Genomic DNA, 20,228 nt, shown 5'->3' with positions numbered 1-20,228 from the left:
GAATCACGTTGCAGAATGTCTTCTTTTAGTTTAAAAGTTTGTCCTTGAGAAGATCTATCATAGTGCTGTACGAGATGACTACCCATTGCATTCCTTTGACCCATGGCTGTTTGAATCTTACTTTGGCACCTTTAGTGGGTAGAACTGGCCTCCAACCCTGCTCTCTTGAGCCTAGCAGCCCTCAACCAATGATGATACTAACTGGTGTAAGAGCTCTAGCTCCTCTCCTTGAGAAGAATAACTCTGAGAGTTACATCCTACACTGGCTGTCAGAGCGTCTCCAGTGGAGAGAGGCTCCAGGCATTCATGGTAGTACCTCGCTTGCTGTCTCATTTTCACTTTATCTACTAATGTTCCCTTCATCTACAGAATAAACTTCTGAAAATCCCTTGTTTCAGGGTCTGCTTCTGCTTCTGGAAGAATACGTCAAACATACGATCTTTAGTTACTTGGGAATATTTGCAATCTCAACTCAGTCCTTGGGTTTAAATTAGAAATAATTCTGCTTATATAAACCTTTCAAGTGTGCTTTCCTATTTTATTCAATAGTTGCAGTAATCAACACATATAAAAGATGAGCTGAGAATACAAGTATGAAATGTTCACATTAATATTACACCAGCCTATTTAAAATAGTGTGAATTCACCCTTCATTTACCAGTTAAATTGTATTTTAATCATTTTGATGTCATCATTCTAATGTCTTGAAAAAAGTCACCAAAATAGTAGGAAGTGTTTCTGCCTGTTATTTATTGAAACAGTGTCGACAGCAGTCCATCAATCTGTTAATGCTCTAGTGTCTATCCACAGGTAGGAAAGAAACAGTCAAAATATTTCCCCTGCAGTTGTTTTAACTTCTAAAAAGAAGAGGCTCCTTACAGTCTGTTGGTTCCCAAACCCATCAACCATCTAGGAAAATGACTCCTTTCATGGCTCAATCAGAGCCTCATTTAAAATTCAGAGGAAATCCAAGACTTCAAGCAGCCATCCCCAGTCTTGTTTCCATGGGGACAGACTTCAGATGAAAAAAAAAAAAAGGATGGGGTTAGGAGCTTTCAAATAATCATTCAAAATCACGATGAGGTTTTTAGAGATTCTTTCTTAGGTGATTATTTTGTACCCTCTTAACCCCCTTTTGCCAGTCTGTTTCCATGGAAATATGACAAAAAATGGCTGTCCAGAGCCTCCAGCAGAGATGATTAGCATTCTTGTGAATTTCAGCTTTGGCACCAGTCTGAGCTGGGCACAATCTCTTTTTTCTATCAGCTTTACACATTAACCTACAGTGTTTCTACTCATTGCCAATTTTCTTTACAATTTTTACTTTCTTTAAAACTTAAGCATAATTCCCATCACAAATTTATACTTATGATTGAGATCAGAAAGATCAATTGTGACATTACTGAAAAAGGTTTTAGCTTTAAATGTTAATATATGAACCATGATATGAAGCTACTGAGAGTGTGAGAAGTTTTAGAAAACTACAGAAGGAAACATTAGTTAGTTACTGGGCTTAATGTCTGTTAGATAGATGTTGATAGATATGGAATGAGGGGCGATGTTTAAAATATTTAGCACATAGGCACCAACCAATCAGAGCAACTTGTTTGCAACCATTGAATATTACTCAATAACCAATAGTAAGTAAAGAGTAGAGACCTCTATAAAATGATTAGTATTACAGCCAAGTAAATTTTTCGAGTTCACAGTCTAAGTTCCTGTAAAATTTACAAAAGAGCTTAGAAGAAGATAGGTATCAAAAATTAATATTACACCAGCCTATTTAACTGGGTAGAAATATACAGCAATCCATTCTTAAAAAAAAAAAAAAAGCCAGAATGCATATGCTTGCATCAACTTTCATATGAAGGTCACTTAAAAATTAAAATCATTCTTTTTATCTTTTTACAGAAGACATTATGCCAAGAGAGAGAGAATGCATCTAGGTCTCTGATAGAGCCCCTGGCAAGACAGTGTGTTAAATATGGAAAAAAATAACAGCATGCTACAGATGTAGTTTTATTCCATCCTACCCTCTGAAATTTGATGAACAGCTCAATCTACAATTTTTGCTAGAGGAAATCTCAAGGTTCTGATTGACCTTATAAAGTTCTTCTCTTTTTTAGAATACTCTTATTATTCTACACATGGAGCTTGGTACCTATAAGGTCTTCTCTTCTGCATTTCGATTGAAGAAAGTAAATACCAATGGGTGAATTTCTTAGGCAAGTAAATTCCTAATTTAAACAGAAACTAATTTACTATACAAACTAATCTTGACTGATGTTTTCAACTAAATAGCTCATTTTTATTGTGTGCCCTCGAGTTGATTCTGACTCACAGCAACCTTAAAGGACAGAGTAGATGGGTCTCATATTGTTTCCAAGGCTGTGATCTTTACTGCTATCATAGGACAGGGGGTAGGGGGGAGCAGTGTTTCCTTCTATTGTACATAGGGTTGCCGTGAGTTGGAACCAACTTTGGGCACCTAGCAACAACAACAACAGTCTTTACAGGAGCCGACTGTCAGGTCTTTTCTCTCATGGAGCTGCCCATGCGTTGGAATCGCTGACCTTTCAGTGAGCAGCTGAGTGCTTAAGCACTGTGCCTCCAGGGCTCCTTAAATAGATCATAACCATAATAATACAGAGCAGTCAGATTCATTTTTAAATACCATCACTACTCCTAAACGCAGTTTGGCATAGTGGATAAGCACACAGCCCTTGAGAGCAAAGTTTGGCCCGCAGGTCAAATCTAGCCTGCAGCTTTTTTCTCTAAATAAAGTTTTATTAAAATACACTCACATCACTTAATGTTTTTGTTTCTTTTCTGTGGCCGCTTTTTCATTACAAGGGCGGAGTGAGTAGCTGTGACAGACAGCATGGCCTTCAAATCCTAGCATGATCTGTGACTCTTTAAACAGTTTGCCAACCATCTTTCTAACTCAAAGACTAGATTTACCATTACGTTATTTTGTGACCTTGGGTTAACCTGTACATCTCAGGTTCCTGAGCTATTGTGTTATGAAAATTAAATAAGTTATTATTTGTAAAAACAGTGTTTGACACTTAGTAAATACTTTAAAGTATTAGCTGTTGCTGTTATTATCACATGATTTTTCTAATACTATAGACTGCAAGTATTTGTTTAAAAAATATTCTCATTATATCTAGTTACTAAACACAATTCCACAGCCTGTCTGTCAGTTTGATGTACTGTGGTAGCTTGTATACTGCTGTAGTGCTAAAAGCTATGGCGCCTGTATTTCATATACCACGAGAGTCATCCACGGTGCACAGGTTCCAGTGGAGCTCACTAATACAGAGTAGGAACAAAGGCCTGACTATCTACTTCTGAAAATTAGCCAATAAAAACCTTACAGATCACAACAGCACATTTTCTAACTTACTAGCTCTGGATGGATGATTAGGAGGGAGAAGAAAGCCCTTGGTAAAATGGATTGGCACAATGTTCACAACGAGGGACTCAAACAAGCTGGCGATCATAAGGATGACGCAGGACCGGCAAGTGTAGGTCTGTTGTACATAAGGTCGACATGAGTCGGAGTCAACTTGATGGCAGCTATCCATCTAAACACATCGGTTCTTTATGGTTATTAAACAGGTTTTCAGTTCAAATTGTGTGTTGCTTTTACTTTTACAAATATTTGACAATATTCAAGAATAAAATCTGTAACCCTTACACGACAGTTCTGACATAGAAGATAATTCAACTTGGGGATTGTAAATCTCTCCAAAGTCCAATGGCTAGTCCCAGCATCCTATCTATGTAGGACAATAGTTGTGAACCAGAGGTATTCCCTAAACTGTAATATAATGTGAAATGGTCTTAAAAAATTCTTTATTTATAAGATTACCACCTCCCCTGAGAAGAATCTTCATAAACTGCAGAGTCATTTATTTTTTTTCTCAATGTCATGTATTTAATAGTGGATAAAAATGCATGGCATCTGTACTTACATCCATGAATTCCACATTGGCTTTAGGACCTGTTGTCTCATTGAGAATCTTAATAGCCACAGGAATCTTCACTGTTTCTCCTTCGGGTACCCAGATGCCCTTTGGAAAAACAAAAATTATTTCCTATTAAATCTGCACTAAGACATAAACATTTGTATGAGAAATGGAATTTGATTTGGCTATCCAACTTATTACTTTCTTAGTAATAAGTTCTGTATTCTTTTATTCATTCAAAGAACATTTATTAAACACCTATTTTATAGTACAAGTTACTTGGCAATTTTGTGTTCTGTGTTTATAATCTGAAGATGAATCATCTATGTATTTTACTTTCAAGGTGTTTAAACTCTTAAAGAATTCGATTTTTATGCATGAAAATAGTTGAATAGTGAAGAAAACATTGGAATAGAATAGTAAAGAAAACATTGGAATAGAATAGTATAAGTTAAGATCTAATGGAGATGTTTTCATTAACTAATTTCAAGACTTTGGAAAGGTTTCCTTTTTGAATTTCAATTGCCTCATCAATAAATTAAAAAAGATGGCTGAGTATTAATAGAGGTTCTTTCAGTTATGACATAATATTATCTAATTATTCTGTAAGAAAATGAAAAAAATTTTTCACATTCTTCAAGTTCTATTGAAATAAGTTTCCAAAGTGATTATTTAAGAATTCGTTTTCAAAGGCAAGTACTTTCAACACACATTATTTGTCTATATCATTAAATAATACATGTGTGTGTGTCAACAAATTTTATTATATCTGAAGTAATGTGAAATACTTATTTATATTGGCCATTGATAGTTTCTCTTCATATCACACATGTAATTATAATATCTGAACAGGATCCATGCATTGGGAAGGATAAAATTAAGGTAGAGTATAAGTAAAGTGCACCATTAAGCTAAATAACAACATTCCTTCATAACCTGAATTCAACTATTTTAATAGTGTAATAATTTTGATAAGGTTTTCAGTGATATATGGATTATACAAGAATATATTTTAAAAAAACACATAGACCCAAATGGTCACAGATGCAAATATGTGTCATAGGAAAAAAAAATCTAAAATTTTAATTTATTATCTGTGACATTAAAACACTAATTATGACAGTTTTAACCTTAAAGAAAAAAAAAAAAGTCTGTTATTCCTAAATGGACCCTGCCTATTTCTGTCTCCTATCAGGTTATCATAATTTAACAAAACTTGTTTCAATTCTTTATGCTAAAATATGTGTATTGTGTTGTCTAAGGGATACCTAAATATAAATATTATTAAAAAGTAATAAAAAAAAGTTGACAAAAATACAAAAGGACTTTAACCTTTGAAGGCGAATTTAAAGATTTAGTTCTTCCTAAGAAAAGGAAATAGGGGAATCTGTGTCAAAAACATAGCAATATATCAAGTTCTCAGTGGTTTAAACACATATATACATACATACACACATACACGCACATGCACACACACACATACACACCCCATATATGGAGCTCTGGTGGCGTAGTGCCTAAGGCATTTGACTGTTAATCAGAAGGCTGGCAGTTCAAACCAAACAGCTTCTCTGCAAAGGCAGACGGGGCAATCTACTTCCTTTGATTTACCACCTTGGAAACCCAATGGGGTCGCAATGAGTTGGAATGGAATTGACTTGATGGCATTGAGGGTTTTTTTGTTTTGTTTTTTGTTTGGTGTCTATATTCGAAAACTCAAGGAGGGGCCGCTGTGAGTCAGGTCCGACTCCAGGGCACATAACGACAACAACAACATACATGCAGAAGAGGGGGAAAAATCTCAAGCAGTATAGGCTGCGTTTTCTCACTGGTAAGTATCTAGGATAGAAAAGAGGCTTATCATTATTCAACGAAGTAATCTCAGAAGGGATTAGTTTATAAAGATATAGCATCAATATTTAAACATTCCTAAAGTATACTTTTAAAATAAAGATATGAATTCATTTTGAATTAATTTGTACTACTTTTTTACATTGTTGTTGTGTGCGACTCGACAGCACATAACAACAACAACAACAACAACAACAACTTTTTTACATAAGTATATGGGCAGTCCTCAGGTTATGAATAAGATCTGTTCTTAAGTGTGCCTTTAAGCAAATTTGTAAGTAAATTGAAACAGGTGCATATGGTTTTTATTTAGTCTTATTCTGGTGGTGCAGTGGTTAACACACTCAGAAGCTAACCAAAAGGTTGGTTCTTTGAACCCACAAGTTGGAGCAAGATGAGGTAGTCTGCTTCTGTAAAGATTTGCAACCTTGGAAACACTATGGGGCAGTTCTATTCTGTCCTATAGGGTCACTATGATTTGGAATCGACTGAACAATAATAGGTTGTCAAGGGTTTCTTTAGTTTAGTTCAAGAAAAGGCTTGAAGCCTTCTCCATGATATAAAAGCTGCACGTGCAGCAAGTCAAGGTGATTGTTGTTGTTGTTGTTGTTGTTATGTGCCATCAAGTTGGACCCGACTCATAGCAATCCCTCTTTGGGTTTCTGAGGTGGTATCACTACAGAAGTAGATTGCCCAACCTTCCTTCTGAGGAGTGGCTGGTGGGTTTGAACCACCAGCCTTCTGGTTAGCAGTCAAATGCCTTAGGCACCATGCACACCTGTGAAGGTAATTATGATACAGACATTTTTGCGAATAAGGCAAGTACAAGTTGTCTGTAAGTTGGACATTCGTAACCCGGGGACTGCTTGTATTCATTAATTACTAGGCTAGACCAGGTGAAAATTCAACTTTGCTGATATCCTTGTTATTAGCTAAAATCTTTTATGCTTTAATACAGCATGTCTCCAATCAGGGTGAAAAAGTAATCCAATGATTAGCTAAGCCAGTTTGCAGTTCTGTGGTCAAGAATAATCTTTCATAATATAATATGTCACGGTAAAAACTGACATCGTCATTAAAACTATAACCAACCATAACCAGCCTAAGAATTAAATTCAAACATTCTTATGGAACTTCCAATAAACTTTCTTTTATAAGTAATTTAAATAAAGGTAAAACATTCATGGGCAGCAAGCAAATAGTTACTCTTAATAAAAGTATTTATAAAGATTTATTATTAAACTTTTTAATGGATAATATTTTTCCCCACTGAGGTCATTAAATAGCATTCAGTCCTAAGTTATGGGATTTTTTATGGCTTAGAATAAAATTCAATTTCTAGATCACATCATCTTAAAAAAAATGTAAGAGGATCAAGTCAAGATTATGGTATCTTAAAAACAAAAATTTGTCATAATACATTTAAATTTGGTGATTTATCTCTTTCACTCTTGTCCAGAAACATGTAAATTTGCCCACGTGCATTAAATTTTCTCAATGTGAAACAACTGATAACAGATCAGAAACATAAGGACCAAAATCAAACCAAATTCACTGCCATTGACTCAATCCCAATTCATAGCGAACCTTTAGGACAGGGCACCAAAAACAAACCAAACTCACTGCCGTCCAATTGATTCAACTCATAGCGACCTCTCTTTGGGTTTCCGAGGTGGAGGTGGTTTCTCTATGGAATCAGATAGCCCAGTCTTCCTTCTGAGAAGTGGCTGTTGGGTTTGAACCAGCAGCCATCTGGTTAGTAGTCAAATGCCTTAGGCACTATACCACCAGAGGTGCCCCAAAGGGTTTCTAAGGTTGTAAATTTTTGCAGAAGCAGACTACCTCATCTTTTTCTCACAGAGAAGCTAGTGGGTTCAAACCACTGACATTTTTAGTTAGACCTAAATGCATTAATCACTATGCACCCACCAGAGTTCCTTAACTTAAAGGCAGGAAGGTCTAACATCCAATTTTTACTGACTTGCCCTATGGCTCAGTACAGAACTCTCCAGTTATAACTAAAGGTTACAGAGAATAGAAGCGATTGCCAATTTTTAAATTTAAGTGTCAAATTTAAGACCCTACATGTATGTATTAATCCAAAGAATTTGGTTGATATTTTGTCATAGAAATATATAAAGATAAAAATGATTAAGTCTGAATAAAATTAATATAATTAAATAGATTAAAGTTTAAGTACATATAATGATACAGTCTGAGTCTACTTTTTATAGAAGTATATAAATAGGGAAATAGGATAAATTGTATTACTTCAAAGAGTTTGAAGACTGGAAAAGGTACCAAGAGAGCTGAGCTCAGTGCCTGTGTAAATTGGATGCTCAGCTAATAATTACAAATTTAATTGAATAAAATATGTGCAAAAGACATGAAGCTCCACAATTTTGAACTTAGAACTGTTTTATCTTGAAGAGATTATTTGGGAGACACACAGAAAAAATGAGGTTTATATTCTAATTTTTAATATTTTCTATTAAGTGTGTCATTGCTTTAAATAGAAAAAATAAATGAACATTTTAAAATACAAAACTCCTAAGATATATCTCAACAGATAGTGTTTATAAAAACATAGGCTTGCATGCAGTTTAGAGAAATACATACAATTGCTGAAGTATATTAAAGGAATTTTTGTAATGGACTATACAAAAAGGATCCAGCACTAACTCAGAAGAATTCCTTCTTTCTTTTATTTACCATTGAAATAAATCTCAACACAATTAACCTTGAGTTTAGCCTCTGGATTGGTCTTGCAATTAAACTAAAATAGTAAACAGACAAATGTCATCATGTGAACTTACCCTTGTATTCCCCAATATATCCCTTATTAAAAACCGTGTTGCCATCTTCCCTCCCATACAACCTGAATTTTGCCACAAAATCACTTCTTTAGTTTGCAGATAATGGTCTATCCTAACTATTGAAACTGCCTAATACATCATATGTGTAACCAGCAAGGAAGAAAAGTTTTAAGGACTCATCAGATGACCTCAAGTCAACTCTGACTCTGGGTGACTCCATGTGTGTGAGAGTGGAGAAATGCTCCATAGATTTTTTAATGGTAGATTTTTCAGAAATAGATACCTCTTTCTTCTGAGGTGCTTGTTGGTGGACTCGAACCAGCAACTTTAGGGTTAGCAGTCTAATGTGTCAATCATTTGTACTGCAAAGGGACTAATTTAAGAACTAGTGCTATGTTATTAATAAGTCAGGACATTTGTGTGGATTCTTAAGAGATGAGGGTCTTGGTTTGGAAGGCTTTTGGATAAAGGACAGAGGAAAGAAGAGCAAAGCATTGTGGCACACTGTTTCCACATGTCTGGGATCTCATGTTCTGTGTAGTGGGAAAGGGAAAGATTAGGTTAAGTCTAGGTTTTCTGGATAAGAGTAAAGTTTTTTCCAAAGAGAAATGATATTGAAAGAGGTTCAGAAAGGGATCCAGAGAAGGAATTATACTTTTGCTTTGTACCAGCATTCCCTGGCTTTGTCTCATGACGGTTCCAGCTTGTTCAGTAAAAATTAATAAATTCATTTGTATAGCAACTTCTCAATACTGTAGAGGTTTTCCTCTCTGAATATTAAAAAAGAAATTAGGTTGGCTGCAATAATAACTCTGGTTATTATAAAAAATGTTTGAAGAAAAACTTGAAGTAACTGATGGTACATATTGCTTCTTACTTTATACACAGTTCCGAAAGCACCGGAGCCAAGTACTTTTACTCTCTTGAGCTCAGTTTCTTTCAAAATACGAAGTTGAGCTTGATTGGGTGCTGTGCCACTGGGAGTTAAGGGTTCCACCAACTGCAAAGCAAGAAAGAATTCAGGTTAGAAAACTTTCAATCTAACACCATGTCCATCTCTTTCCTTCTCTCTCTCTCTCTGGTTCTTTTTCTCACACTTGCAAAAACACACAAATACACTTTTCCTTGACAAACTATATTTTTGTAGTATCAGTCACTATCCATCGACCTACATTTAGGCATTCGTTCAAACCTTGCACTTCATCTAATTTTCACCTGAGCGATCACGTATACTAATGTGTGACTGCCTTGAAACATACAAAGCTAGGGGCATTGATGCAGATACAAAAACAAAAAAGAAATGCACACCAGGCTATGAGGTGCTCTAGATGTGACCAAAAAGGAGTGAAGTGAGGCCGATGATTTTACGTGTGATTGTTTAGACGTGGTTCAGCTATGGATGTTGAATGAGCAGGGGATCTGGAGGTGAATATGTGGAAATCATTTGCAAATGTAATAGAAAAATATGTGTAGATGAGTGAGACTGGGTACAACAGAGGCTAGTTCCTCTACTGAAGTTTAGTTTTTTATCCATGCTTGAAGAAAAATGCAATTGACTGAAATAGCACATAATTTTTTTACAGTTAAAGGAACTAAACTTTAAAGACAAATGGCCTGTTCTTTCTCAGCATAAGGAAATAATTAAGGGCTACTCCAACTCAAATTGCTTTGAAACCACTTCAGTATTTCAAAATGTCTATGTACTAGAAGGAGTGCATTGTAGCCCTCCAGTTTGGCAGTTATTATCATGCTTCTGTGGACATCGTGACCTATTGAATTAGAGGTGTGGGCTTGAGTGTGGCTAAGTGTAGATCTCAACACTGTTAGAAATAACATGACATGAAGTATCAATAAACTTAGGCCATTTTCTCATCATTTACCAACTAATTCTTCTCTATTTCATTTTTAAATCTGTATTGTACATATAATACACATTTGATAGTATATAAATGCATCCAAGTCACTTAAAAAAATCTCAGTGTCACCAAACTTTTTAAAATCTGTACAAGAATTTCCAGTAGAAAGACCCCTTTCTTTGAAGACAATCTTATTGTATGGGAGTTGCACATCTGATGCATAATGAGTAATGTTCACAAATACTTTTGAAGTCACATACAATAATCACATGAAATCACACAAATTGGAAAAGGATAGTTATAATTGGCACAACGTGAAAAATGTAATCAGAAATGTCATTGAATTCTAAATCTGGATGTTGTGATGATAAATACTTTGCTGTATATACTTTCACCACAATCAAAAGTAAAAAAGAAAGAAAAGCTATCAATGAAATAATTTAGAGATGAGTCTAACATGTTGGACTACATATATTTATATATTATTTTATTCATTATCAGCTGCTAACCAAAAGCCAGGAGTTTTAACCCACTAGCTCATCTATGGGAGAAAGATGAGATAGTCTGCTTCTGCAAAGATTTACGGCCTTGGAAACCCTATGGCATGGTTCTATTCTGTCCTGTAGGGGCACTATGAGTTGGATTTGACTCAATGGCAGTGGGTATAGTTTTTCTTGGCATATAACAATGTCATACTTTTAAAACTTCATGTTTCTTCCTATTTAGTCTTCTGCAATTTTATTAGATGTCCATTAAAAATAATTTTATTAATAATTTTTTTCCAGGAATTTGAGTATTTTATCTTGAAGGTAAGCATACTTTCTATTTGAAGACCAGCTGTGGTATGGTGGACGGAGCATTGAGTTCAGATTTGGAGGTTTCTATCCTGGTGCTGCCACACACAGGCTTAGAAAGCAATTTACCTTCACCTACCCGCAGGTCCTTTATTCCTCATCTATGTAATAGGTAGAGTAATAACTAGCTTAGAGTGTCATTAAAGGAAGAAATGAAATAGCACAGTTGGAAAACTCTGGAACACTGTCTGGCACATTGCAGTTATGGTATCTGTCATTCTTTAAGGGATAGGATCATGTTTCATTAATACGTTTTTGAATCATAGCATTTAACCAAAGCATTGACTTATAGTGCATCTCAATAAGTATATATTGAAAGAGATATATTTCATACTCTTATACATATAACAGAAGACTAGTGGAACAAGAAATAGTTTGGGAACCGGCATCAAATTTAAGTGTATGCTGAAAATATATCCTCCTTTAAAATTTTTTTCACCTTTGTGGCAGATTTCTAGTTTTAGTATTAAAGGATTTAAAATGATCCCCTTGAGGGTTCCTCTTCCATTTCAATGGTGGTAGAAAATCATAGCTGTTTACTTTATTCAGAGAAAGATGTGAATTCTACAATCATTCAACCTACAAATGTAATGTAATTTAGTGTTATGGAGTAAGTATATAAAAACATAGAATCTACTTTTAAAATCAATCAGAATATGTTTAGTACTAAAATGTCAACTGGAAGGACAGCATTCTTAGAAAGCATCACATTAAAAACACAAAAAAAGTATTTGTATTGCAATGACATTTTTATGCACATAGTAAAGAGACAGAATTTCTTCTCTCTTTATTCATCTACCCAAGTCTCCACCTGTGATATGCAGATGATACAAGTTCGCTTGCTGAAATGGAAGAAAACTTGAAACCCTTAATGATGAAGATCAAAGACTACAGCTTTCAGAATGGATTACACCTCAACATAAAGAAAACAAAAATCCTCACAACTTGGAAGCAGCAGTCAAGAAGTCAAATGACATATTGCATTGGGCAAATCTGCTACAAAAGACCTTCCCTTAGTTCTCTAGCACTTCTGTAATAGAAATACTACAAGGGGGTGGCTTTAGCAAACAGGGGTTTATTCTCTAGAAGTCTGAATTCCGAGTGCTGGCTCTAGGCGCTGGGGGAAGTTCCCCTGATCTTGAGCTCCAGCAGTGCCTCTTGTTTCAGGCTGGTAGCATAGTGGCTAAGACACTTGCCTGCTAACCAGATGGCTGGCGGTTTAAACCCACCAGCCACTCCTCGGAAGGAAGGTTGGGCAATCCTACTTCCATAGTGATACTGCCTCGGAAACCCAAGGAGGGGTCACTATGAGTCGGAGCCGACTCGATGGCACGTAACAACAACAACAACAAGAGCTGGAGGCATCTTTGAACTCAGGCAGCTGTGGACTGCTGATGCTGATGAACCCATGGTTGGCAAGTAAAATGGTACAACCCCAAGCTTGGCAGGCAACACAGCAGACCACTCACTGAAGTCCAGGAACAATCTCAAGATCAGCAGGCAACACAGCAGGCCACTGGTCCAAGTCCAGCGACTGGAGAGGAACACTTGGGCAAATGCAGGATCCAAATGTGCCAAAAAGCTAGAGACTATTCCCAAAGTTTCTCCTTATTTATGAGAAGTTACCTAGAACGTAACTTCCCTTCAACTACTTAGCTGCTCATTGCAGATTCCACCATGGAGGTGATTGCAATCTTATGGTGGGGAATAATTACAACCAGTTGCCAATCCACTCAAAACCATGGCCCAGCCAAGTTGACACACAACCTTAACTACCATAAACCTCTTTAATGTGTTAAAGAGCAAAGATATCACCTTGAAAACTATGGTGCACCTGGCCCAAGCATGGCATTTTCTATAGCTGCATATGCATGTGAGAGCTGGAATAAGGAAAACCACAGAAGAACTGATATATTTGAATTTTGTTATTGGCAAAAAATATTGAATATACAATGTGCTGCTAGAAAAAATGAACAAATCTGTCTTGGAGGAAGCACGGCCAGAATTATCTCTAAAAATGAGAATGGCCAGACAACAACATTAACAGCAAGTATCCATTGCTGTCCTCAGCCTTCAATTGCTTTCCAACTCTACTTTATTTTTCTGAACTCGCTCACTGACTGCCCAGAGTTGGCCATGAGGGAGAATACTATTTGCCTTCAGCATCCTGTTGTTGTTGCTGCTACATGCCATCGAGTCGGACATGAATCATAGTGACCCCTCCTTGGGTTTCTGAGGCAGTATCACTACAGAAGTAGATTGCCCAACCTTCCTTCTGAGGAGTGGCTGGTGGGTTTGAACCTCCAGCCTTCTGGTTAGCAGTCAAGTGACTTAGGCACTATGCTACCAGAGCTCTTTTCAGCATCCTAGGCCAACTAAAAATATGCACAGCCAATCCTGTTTGGCTGTCCTGGAGGAAGTGCAGCCAGAATGCTCCTTGGAAGCAAGAATGGCCAGACTTCATCTCACCTATTTTGGTCACGTTGTAAGAAGGGACCATTCCCTGGAGAAGGATGTCATGCTTGGTAGGGTGGAGGGTCGACGAAAGAGGGGGAGGCCTTCAACGAGATGGATTGACACAGTGGCTGCGATGATGGGCTCAAGTATAGCAGGGATTGTGGGGCTGGCGCGGGATCGGGCAGTGTTTCGTTCTGCTGTGCATGGGGTCGCTATGAGTTGGAAATGACTCGACGGCACTTAACAACAACAACAACATCCTGTTTGGCATCCACTTTTTGTTTACACGTGCAAGGTTGAAAGTGGTCAAACTGACCTTCTGTAAACATCCAGCTCATGTACAAATTACTATTGTGTTTTTCCATACATGGAGTTGACTAAATTTCTGGGTTTGAACCTGTCTAGTGATGAGACAGCTAATTCCAACTTCAGATAACTCCCATCTTCAGAAAGTATTTTCCTCTATGTAGCTATAAATGAATGGGTATTCCCAAACCAGTCAGTTTTAAGGGGAAAAGTCAGACTGTCACCCTGACAATCAGACAGAAAATATACCCAGGGACTTCTGATCTTACAACAGAATTGTTCTGAATTCTTCAGGCAGGCACTTGTGTCTGTATCAATAGGGAGATGTAGGATGGGTATTAAGAAGGATCTGGTAATGCATACTTATTTGTAATAATTTTTCTTCTGTCTCATGTACAGTGCTTCAATATAAACTATCAGTTTGTGTGCTAGAGAATTCAGTTTGGTCATAGAAAGGAAATTGTAACAATGTATGTGTATTTATCATATTCACAATAACTATCATGCATAACATTAAATGTATCTTATAAATTATGTTGTAAGGTCTATGTGATTACAACACTAAGCTTTATCCTGTAAGCTGTCTTCACTGGCTTTTAATTTAATGACTTATTTGAACCAGAAAAATTCCAACTCTTTCTAATGTTTTCTAGTTCCATCAATACTGAGCTATCTGCTACCCACAGGTTGCCAATGGTAACCCTTCTCCAAAAACAAAAACAATGTCTATTTTTCCCTCATTATGATAACTTCCTTGCCTTCTGCTTTTTACCCTCTTGAAGTCATGAGCTTGCTTTGACTACTTTTACTATATCCCCTTATTTTTTGTCAACTTAATTTAATGTGTTATAAAATGCAAACTCTCAGCAGGAGATTGACCACAATTTTCACCTGAATTAGAACACTGAATCTCATCTTGACTTTACAAACTTAATAAGTATCCTTAAATGCAGGAAGAGAAATGGACACCTCACCTCTGTTTCCAGGAATCTTCTCAGGGCTCTTTTCTTTTTGATGCTTTTCCTTCTAACATACACTGCAAATGTCAGACCCATGATGACCAGGATGAAGAGCCCACCGATGACTCCAGCGGCAATCAGGGGAGTTCTGCCAACCAGAATGAGAAAAACTTATAAAGGGAGAGAAGACAGAGGAATGAGCGGTTGTACATGACATTATCCACATACCACAGATCTAGTCAGTTAGAGAAAGCACAAATAAAAATGTACTAGGGCTCTGACAATTTTTCTTTCATGATAAACAATTTTTTAAAAATTAAAAAAAAAAGATAATAATAAATCATGCACATAAAACTAATCTTTGAAGATGAGGAGCCACACCATGCAGTTTCATGTAAATTTTGGTAACAATGAAAAACATGTATCAAGATGTTGATGTGGGAGCATTTTAAATTGCTTTAATTTCAATTTTAGTTTTAATCTATTAAAAAGTTGTAAAAAACATAGTCTAATAGTATTGCTGTTGTCTTTAATATTATTTTCAGCATCTTTTCTTCAGCTGACTTTCTCAACAGTGGCACTGTTGACATTTCGGGCTCTTGTGGGTCTCTTGTAGGATATTTAGCAACATCCCTGGCCTCCACCCACTAGATGGCAGTAGCACTCCCTCTCTCCAGGCATGACAATGTCTGGAGACATTGCCCAATGTCTGCCAAAATCGACTAGTTAAGAATTACTGCTTTGAAACAAAAATGAATGGTCTAGAGACATAAAGAGTTGTCTAAAGACATAAACCTCACACTTGTAGAATATTAGGGTGCCAATAAAGGAGTTATTATCGCCAAAACTGCTATCTGAAACTGATAAGGACAATTCTGATAGGAGAAAGGGCAGGAGACAGACAAGAATTAAGTGAGAAATATTTTCTGAATGATGAAGGAGTTAGTATGAAAATCAAAAGTATGCCTAAACATCATAGACCTACAAAACAAATCCCCTCATTAAGTATTACATACAAAGGTGTAAACAACACCATGAAGCGAGTGATTCAGAGGAGATTGGAGATTTTTTTAAGCCTTAAAATGTTTCTGCAACATATTTTTAGCTAAGAAATAATTTTGAAGCTGATCACTTCCTACTATTTTTTAAGATAAGTTTTCACTCTGGTTGAACAGTAATTGTTATGGCTTTAACTTCTTGTTCTGGAGGTGTAGCATCTGTGAGATTTCTGTGGTCAGGGTCCTGTCATATATTAATTTCACATTCCAAGCAAATAGCTCAGGGCAAAACACCTCAGTGTTACCTAATAAATATTTGATCATGAGGCCATGACAGATATGAAAACTAAACAAGAATTCCCTCTACTCCTGTGCTTCCCATAAAACATTTTGTATCTTATATACCTGTTTATAAAAGAGGCTACTCTACATTTTCTTAGGTGAAAAAAACAAAACAAAAAAACCTGACATGCCCTTACAAAATATACTTTTGCTCAAAGATACCTGAAAAATAATGATAGTGAATGATCTAAAATAAAATTTTGAAATTGAAAGAGCTTTCGGGAAAAAAAAAAATTGTGTAAACTTCTCTATAAATGAAGTCATATATTTTAAAGATTATGACTGCCATATTGTTATATAAAATTGCAGAAAACCCTGAAAAATAGTTCATCTTAAAGGTTGCTTCCTGACAGCTCTAAGTAGTATAGTGTACTGAAATGTAGCTATAATTCAACAAGATTTTCCTAAATGGGAGTTTTGAAGGATATAAAAATCTATGCTAAGAAAATTAAACTACAGTATGGACACAAACTCATCATTGTGATGTGCTTTTGTGTTTAAGATCATATTTTAGTGCATGCCACTGAAATATGTATTTTAGAAAATATTTTAGATTTTAAACTCCAAGACATAAGCTTCAGCTCAAGTACCTACAATATAACTGAAATACAACTACTATAGGAAGGGTTATATTTTTATTTTCTTAGCCTGGTTTTTCATTTATGGCAAAGATTAACGATTGAGACTAGTACCTAACGTTGTCCTGATTGTAAATTTGGGCCAAGCTCTAAATTTTCTATGCTTATTTATTTTCTAAGCTTAAACCCACTGCCATCGAGTTGATTCTGACTCATAGCGACCCCATTGAGTTTCCAAGCCTGTAAATCTTCATGGAAGTCTATTGTCTCATCTTCCTCTTGTGGAGTGGCTGATGAGTTTGAACTGCCAACCTCCTGGTTAGCAGCGAAATGCCTCACCCACGATGTCAACAGAACTCCTTTCCAAGCTTAAGTGGGATATATTTATGAAATTATATGTCCATGTCAATGTAAATTAAAAGAAAGTATTCTACCTTATTTTTGTTATCCATTTAAAAAAAAAAATTTTCTCCCTTAGAACAAAAACAAGAACTCTGTATTTTTATTAGTTTTATCTAATTCCAATGGAGAGCTGTTATGGCATTATTACTTAGATTGTTTTTTGTTGTTGCTGTTATGTGCCGTGGAGTTGAACCCGACTCATAGCGACCCATCCTAGAGTTTCCAAGGCGGCATCACTATGGAAGTAGATTACCCATCTTCCTTCTGAGGAGGGACTGGTGGGTTTGAACTGAGAGCCTTCTGGTTAGTAAGCCTTCTGGTAGCCTTAGGCACTAAGCTACCAGAGCTGCTCACTTAGATTTGTTAGGGTAATGAAAATAAGTCATCAAAACCCCAATAAAAAGTACTTATTATGTCCTTATAGTTAGCATTTACATTCAATATTTTCCCACAATAGTTCCTTTCACTGATTTGGGATTCTTTCCTTTTTTCTTCTCTTGGTGGCAGAAGTAAAAACCACCTGAAAAAAATAGACAGCTACAGTTTCTGCATCTAAAAACATACATATTGTTTTCCTGGTTATTTTAAGAAGCCAAATTCTTCATATGCCAGCAGGATCTAGTCTTGAAAAATAAGTCACTGACCACAAAGGATGCAATCAGTCACAATGAGAAGGAGGAACATTCTATAAGACAAATTCCATATTCACTTTAATAAGGAAATGTCATAAAAAAGGTACTCATATAGATTAAGAAGACTTCATAGATATAACAGCCAGTCGTGATGGGCAACGCTGGACTGGGTCCTCCAAAAAGAAAAAAAAAAACAACTCACTGCCATCGAGTCATCCCTGACTCATAGCAACCCCTCCTTGGGTTTCTGAGAGAGTATCTCTACAGAAGTAGATTGCCTAGTCTTCCTTCCAAGGAGTGGCTGGTGGGTTTGAACTGCCAGTGTCTCAAATATGAATTGGGCAATAGATGATAAGAGAATTTGCTGCCATATAAAAGAGATGGACTATGAACTAAAATATTGGTTTACAAAACAGTGCATCTCAAAATTCACAGATATAAGTACAAAAAATTCTGGAATAATGTATGCTGTTGTTGTTATGTGCTGTTGAGTTGGCCCCAACTCATAGTAACCCCTCCTTGGGTTGCAGAGGCAGTATCACTATGGAAATAGATTGCCCAACCTTCCTTCTGAGGAGTGGCTGGTAGGTTTGAACCTCCAGCCTTCTGGTTACTAAACTGTAGTTGTCTCTGGGTGGTATGAACATGGTGCTCTTATTTTTGTATTTCAGTTAATCTGTTTTTGCTAATTTTCTGTAATGTATCTATACTTGCTAAATAAAAGCTTATTAAATTATATTTCAGAGAAATAAAGAAAAAAATAATCATTGTCCTAACCTTTACTTTTATAATAATGGCCTTTTTTCCTTGAATGCTTATTTTGCATTTTTTAAATGAAGATTTCAGTTTACTATTCCCTGTCCACTTTTACAATCTAACTACTTTTGCATATATGTTCTATTCATTATATATATTTAATTACCATTATGTTTCTTATAATTAACATTATGTTCCATAAAGTCAAGTTAAGCTGAAAAGGTAGTACTAACTATTTAAACGTTGCTTACTTAATCAATTTTGAGGATCTTTAAATATTTGGATGTAGAACAGATGCTCATTTTTTTACCCCTGAAATTTAATGGCTAAAAGTAAAGAATAATATATATATATATATATATATATATATATTTTATGTGGTGCCTTTGATGAAGGGGACTTAGCTATTTGAGTTTCTTCTTTAAATTGCTGTATACCCTTCCTGTGTCTGATGCTGGCTATTGCCAACTAAGCTATGAATCTGAGAGTGTTTTCTTACTGTATGTGAGGCAGAGAAGCCACTAACATCTCAAATGTGACACTATTCATAAGATCAGAAGAGTCAAACACAAGGAATCTATGATACGCTGTAATCCACAGTCTGTAACAGGAATTTTATATGCTTGTTTGCTTGGCTCTCCATTGAAAAATGATTGGACTTTCTAAAGGATAGAAAACATGGCACTACAATGTCAAGTGTTGGCTTAAAACTATAAGGATGAGAGCAACTGATTACCTTGTTCTGTGATTTGGAAGTAGGTTACTATTTAATTCTAATCATACTGTCATTTTATCTATATTGCAATGCTCAAGTTTATTAAAACATTATTATACTCTTGGGTTTCATTAATATATTAAGTTACATTATTCTTAAACTTTGAGCTTCATTTTATTTTCTCAATGAGAAAATACTGAGGATTTTATTTTTTGTCTGAAAAAAAAATGATTTCCTTTAAAAAAGGCAAAGATAAGCACTATCCACCATGATATGATATTGCCAGTGCCTACTGCACTGCTACACTGTTCTGAGTTTCCCAAAGAGGTTCAGGTTTGAAACAAGACACCTTAAAACACTTGGAAACATTGACATTTCATAAAATATGACATATCTTTCCTTTTCTGAGCAAATGAAAGTGATGTGGGCTGGATACTGAGGCAGACATCAATTGACAAGTTACAGTTTTTTCTTGATGAAGACTAGGATAAAAAGTATGTCTCTTTCTTTTCATGAGGAATTGAGGTTCCACTCCCACATCTTAAATATGCCCAAACAGGTTACTGCTGAAGCAAAGGCATCAGAGTTTACCCTCTCTCTGCCTAAGCAGATGGGAATGTTTCTCGGCTTGTCTTCTTGTGTTAAAATATACCTTCATTTATTTATTTTTCCATTTTATTTTCAATATGTAAAGGCCACATTTTAATCAATAATGCTGTGTTGCAAAAACTT

At 35.9% G+C, this 20,228-nt stretch overlaps 1 protein-coding gene across 1 annotated transcript in view; it reads right to left on the bottom strand.

Moving 5' to 3' along the window:
- The window catches only part of ERBB4 (erb-b2 receptor tyrosine kinase 4), a 1,111,475-nt gene that overhangs the window by 318,409 nt on the left and 772,838 nt on the right, over window positions 1-20,228 (bottom strand). Inside the window, exons 17-19 of the mRNA XM_042783534.1 lie at window positions 15,089-15,221; window positions 9,519-9,641; window positions 3,981-4,079 (exon numbers count right to left, since the gene is read on the bottom strand). Coding sequence (XP_042639468.1) covers window positions 3,981-4,079; window positions 9,519-9,641; window positions 15,089-15,221 — 355 coding nt within the window. The remainder of the gene's footprint in view (window positions 1-3,980; window positions 4,080-9,518; window positions 9,642-15,088; window positions 15,222-20,228) is intronic.

Source organism: Orycteropus afer, unplaced genomic scaffold (genome assembly GCF_000298275.1).
Source record: "Orycteropus afer afer isolate SDZICR_OR568_19922 unplaced genomic scaffold, OryAfe1.0 scaffold00002, whole genome shotgun sequence".
Classification (NCBI taxonomy): Eukaryota; Metazoa; Chordata; class Mammalia; order Tubulidentata; family Orycteropodidae; genus Orycteropus; species Orycteropus afer.
Note: the sequence above shows the minus strand (reverse complement) of the source record. Positions and strands in the feature narration are given on the sequence as shown.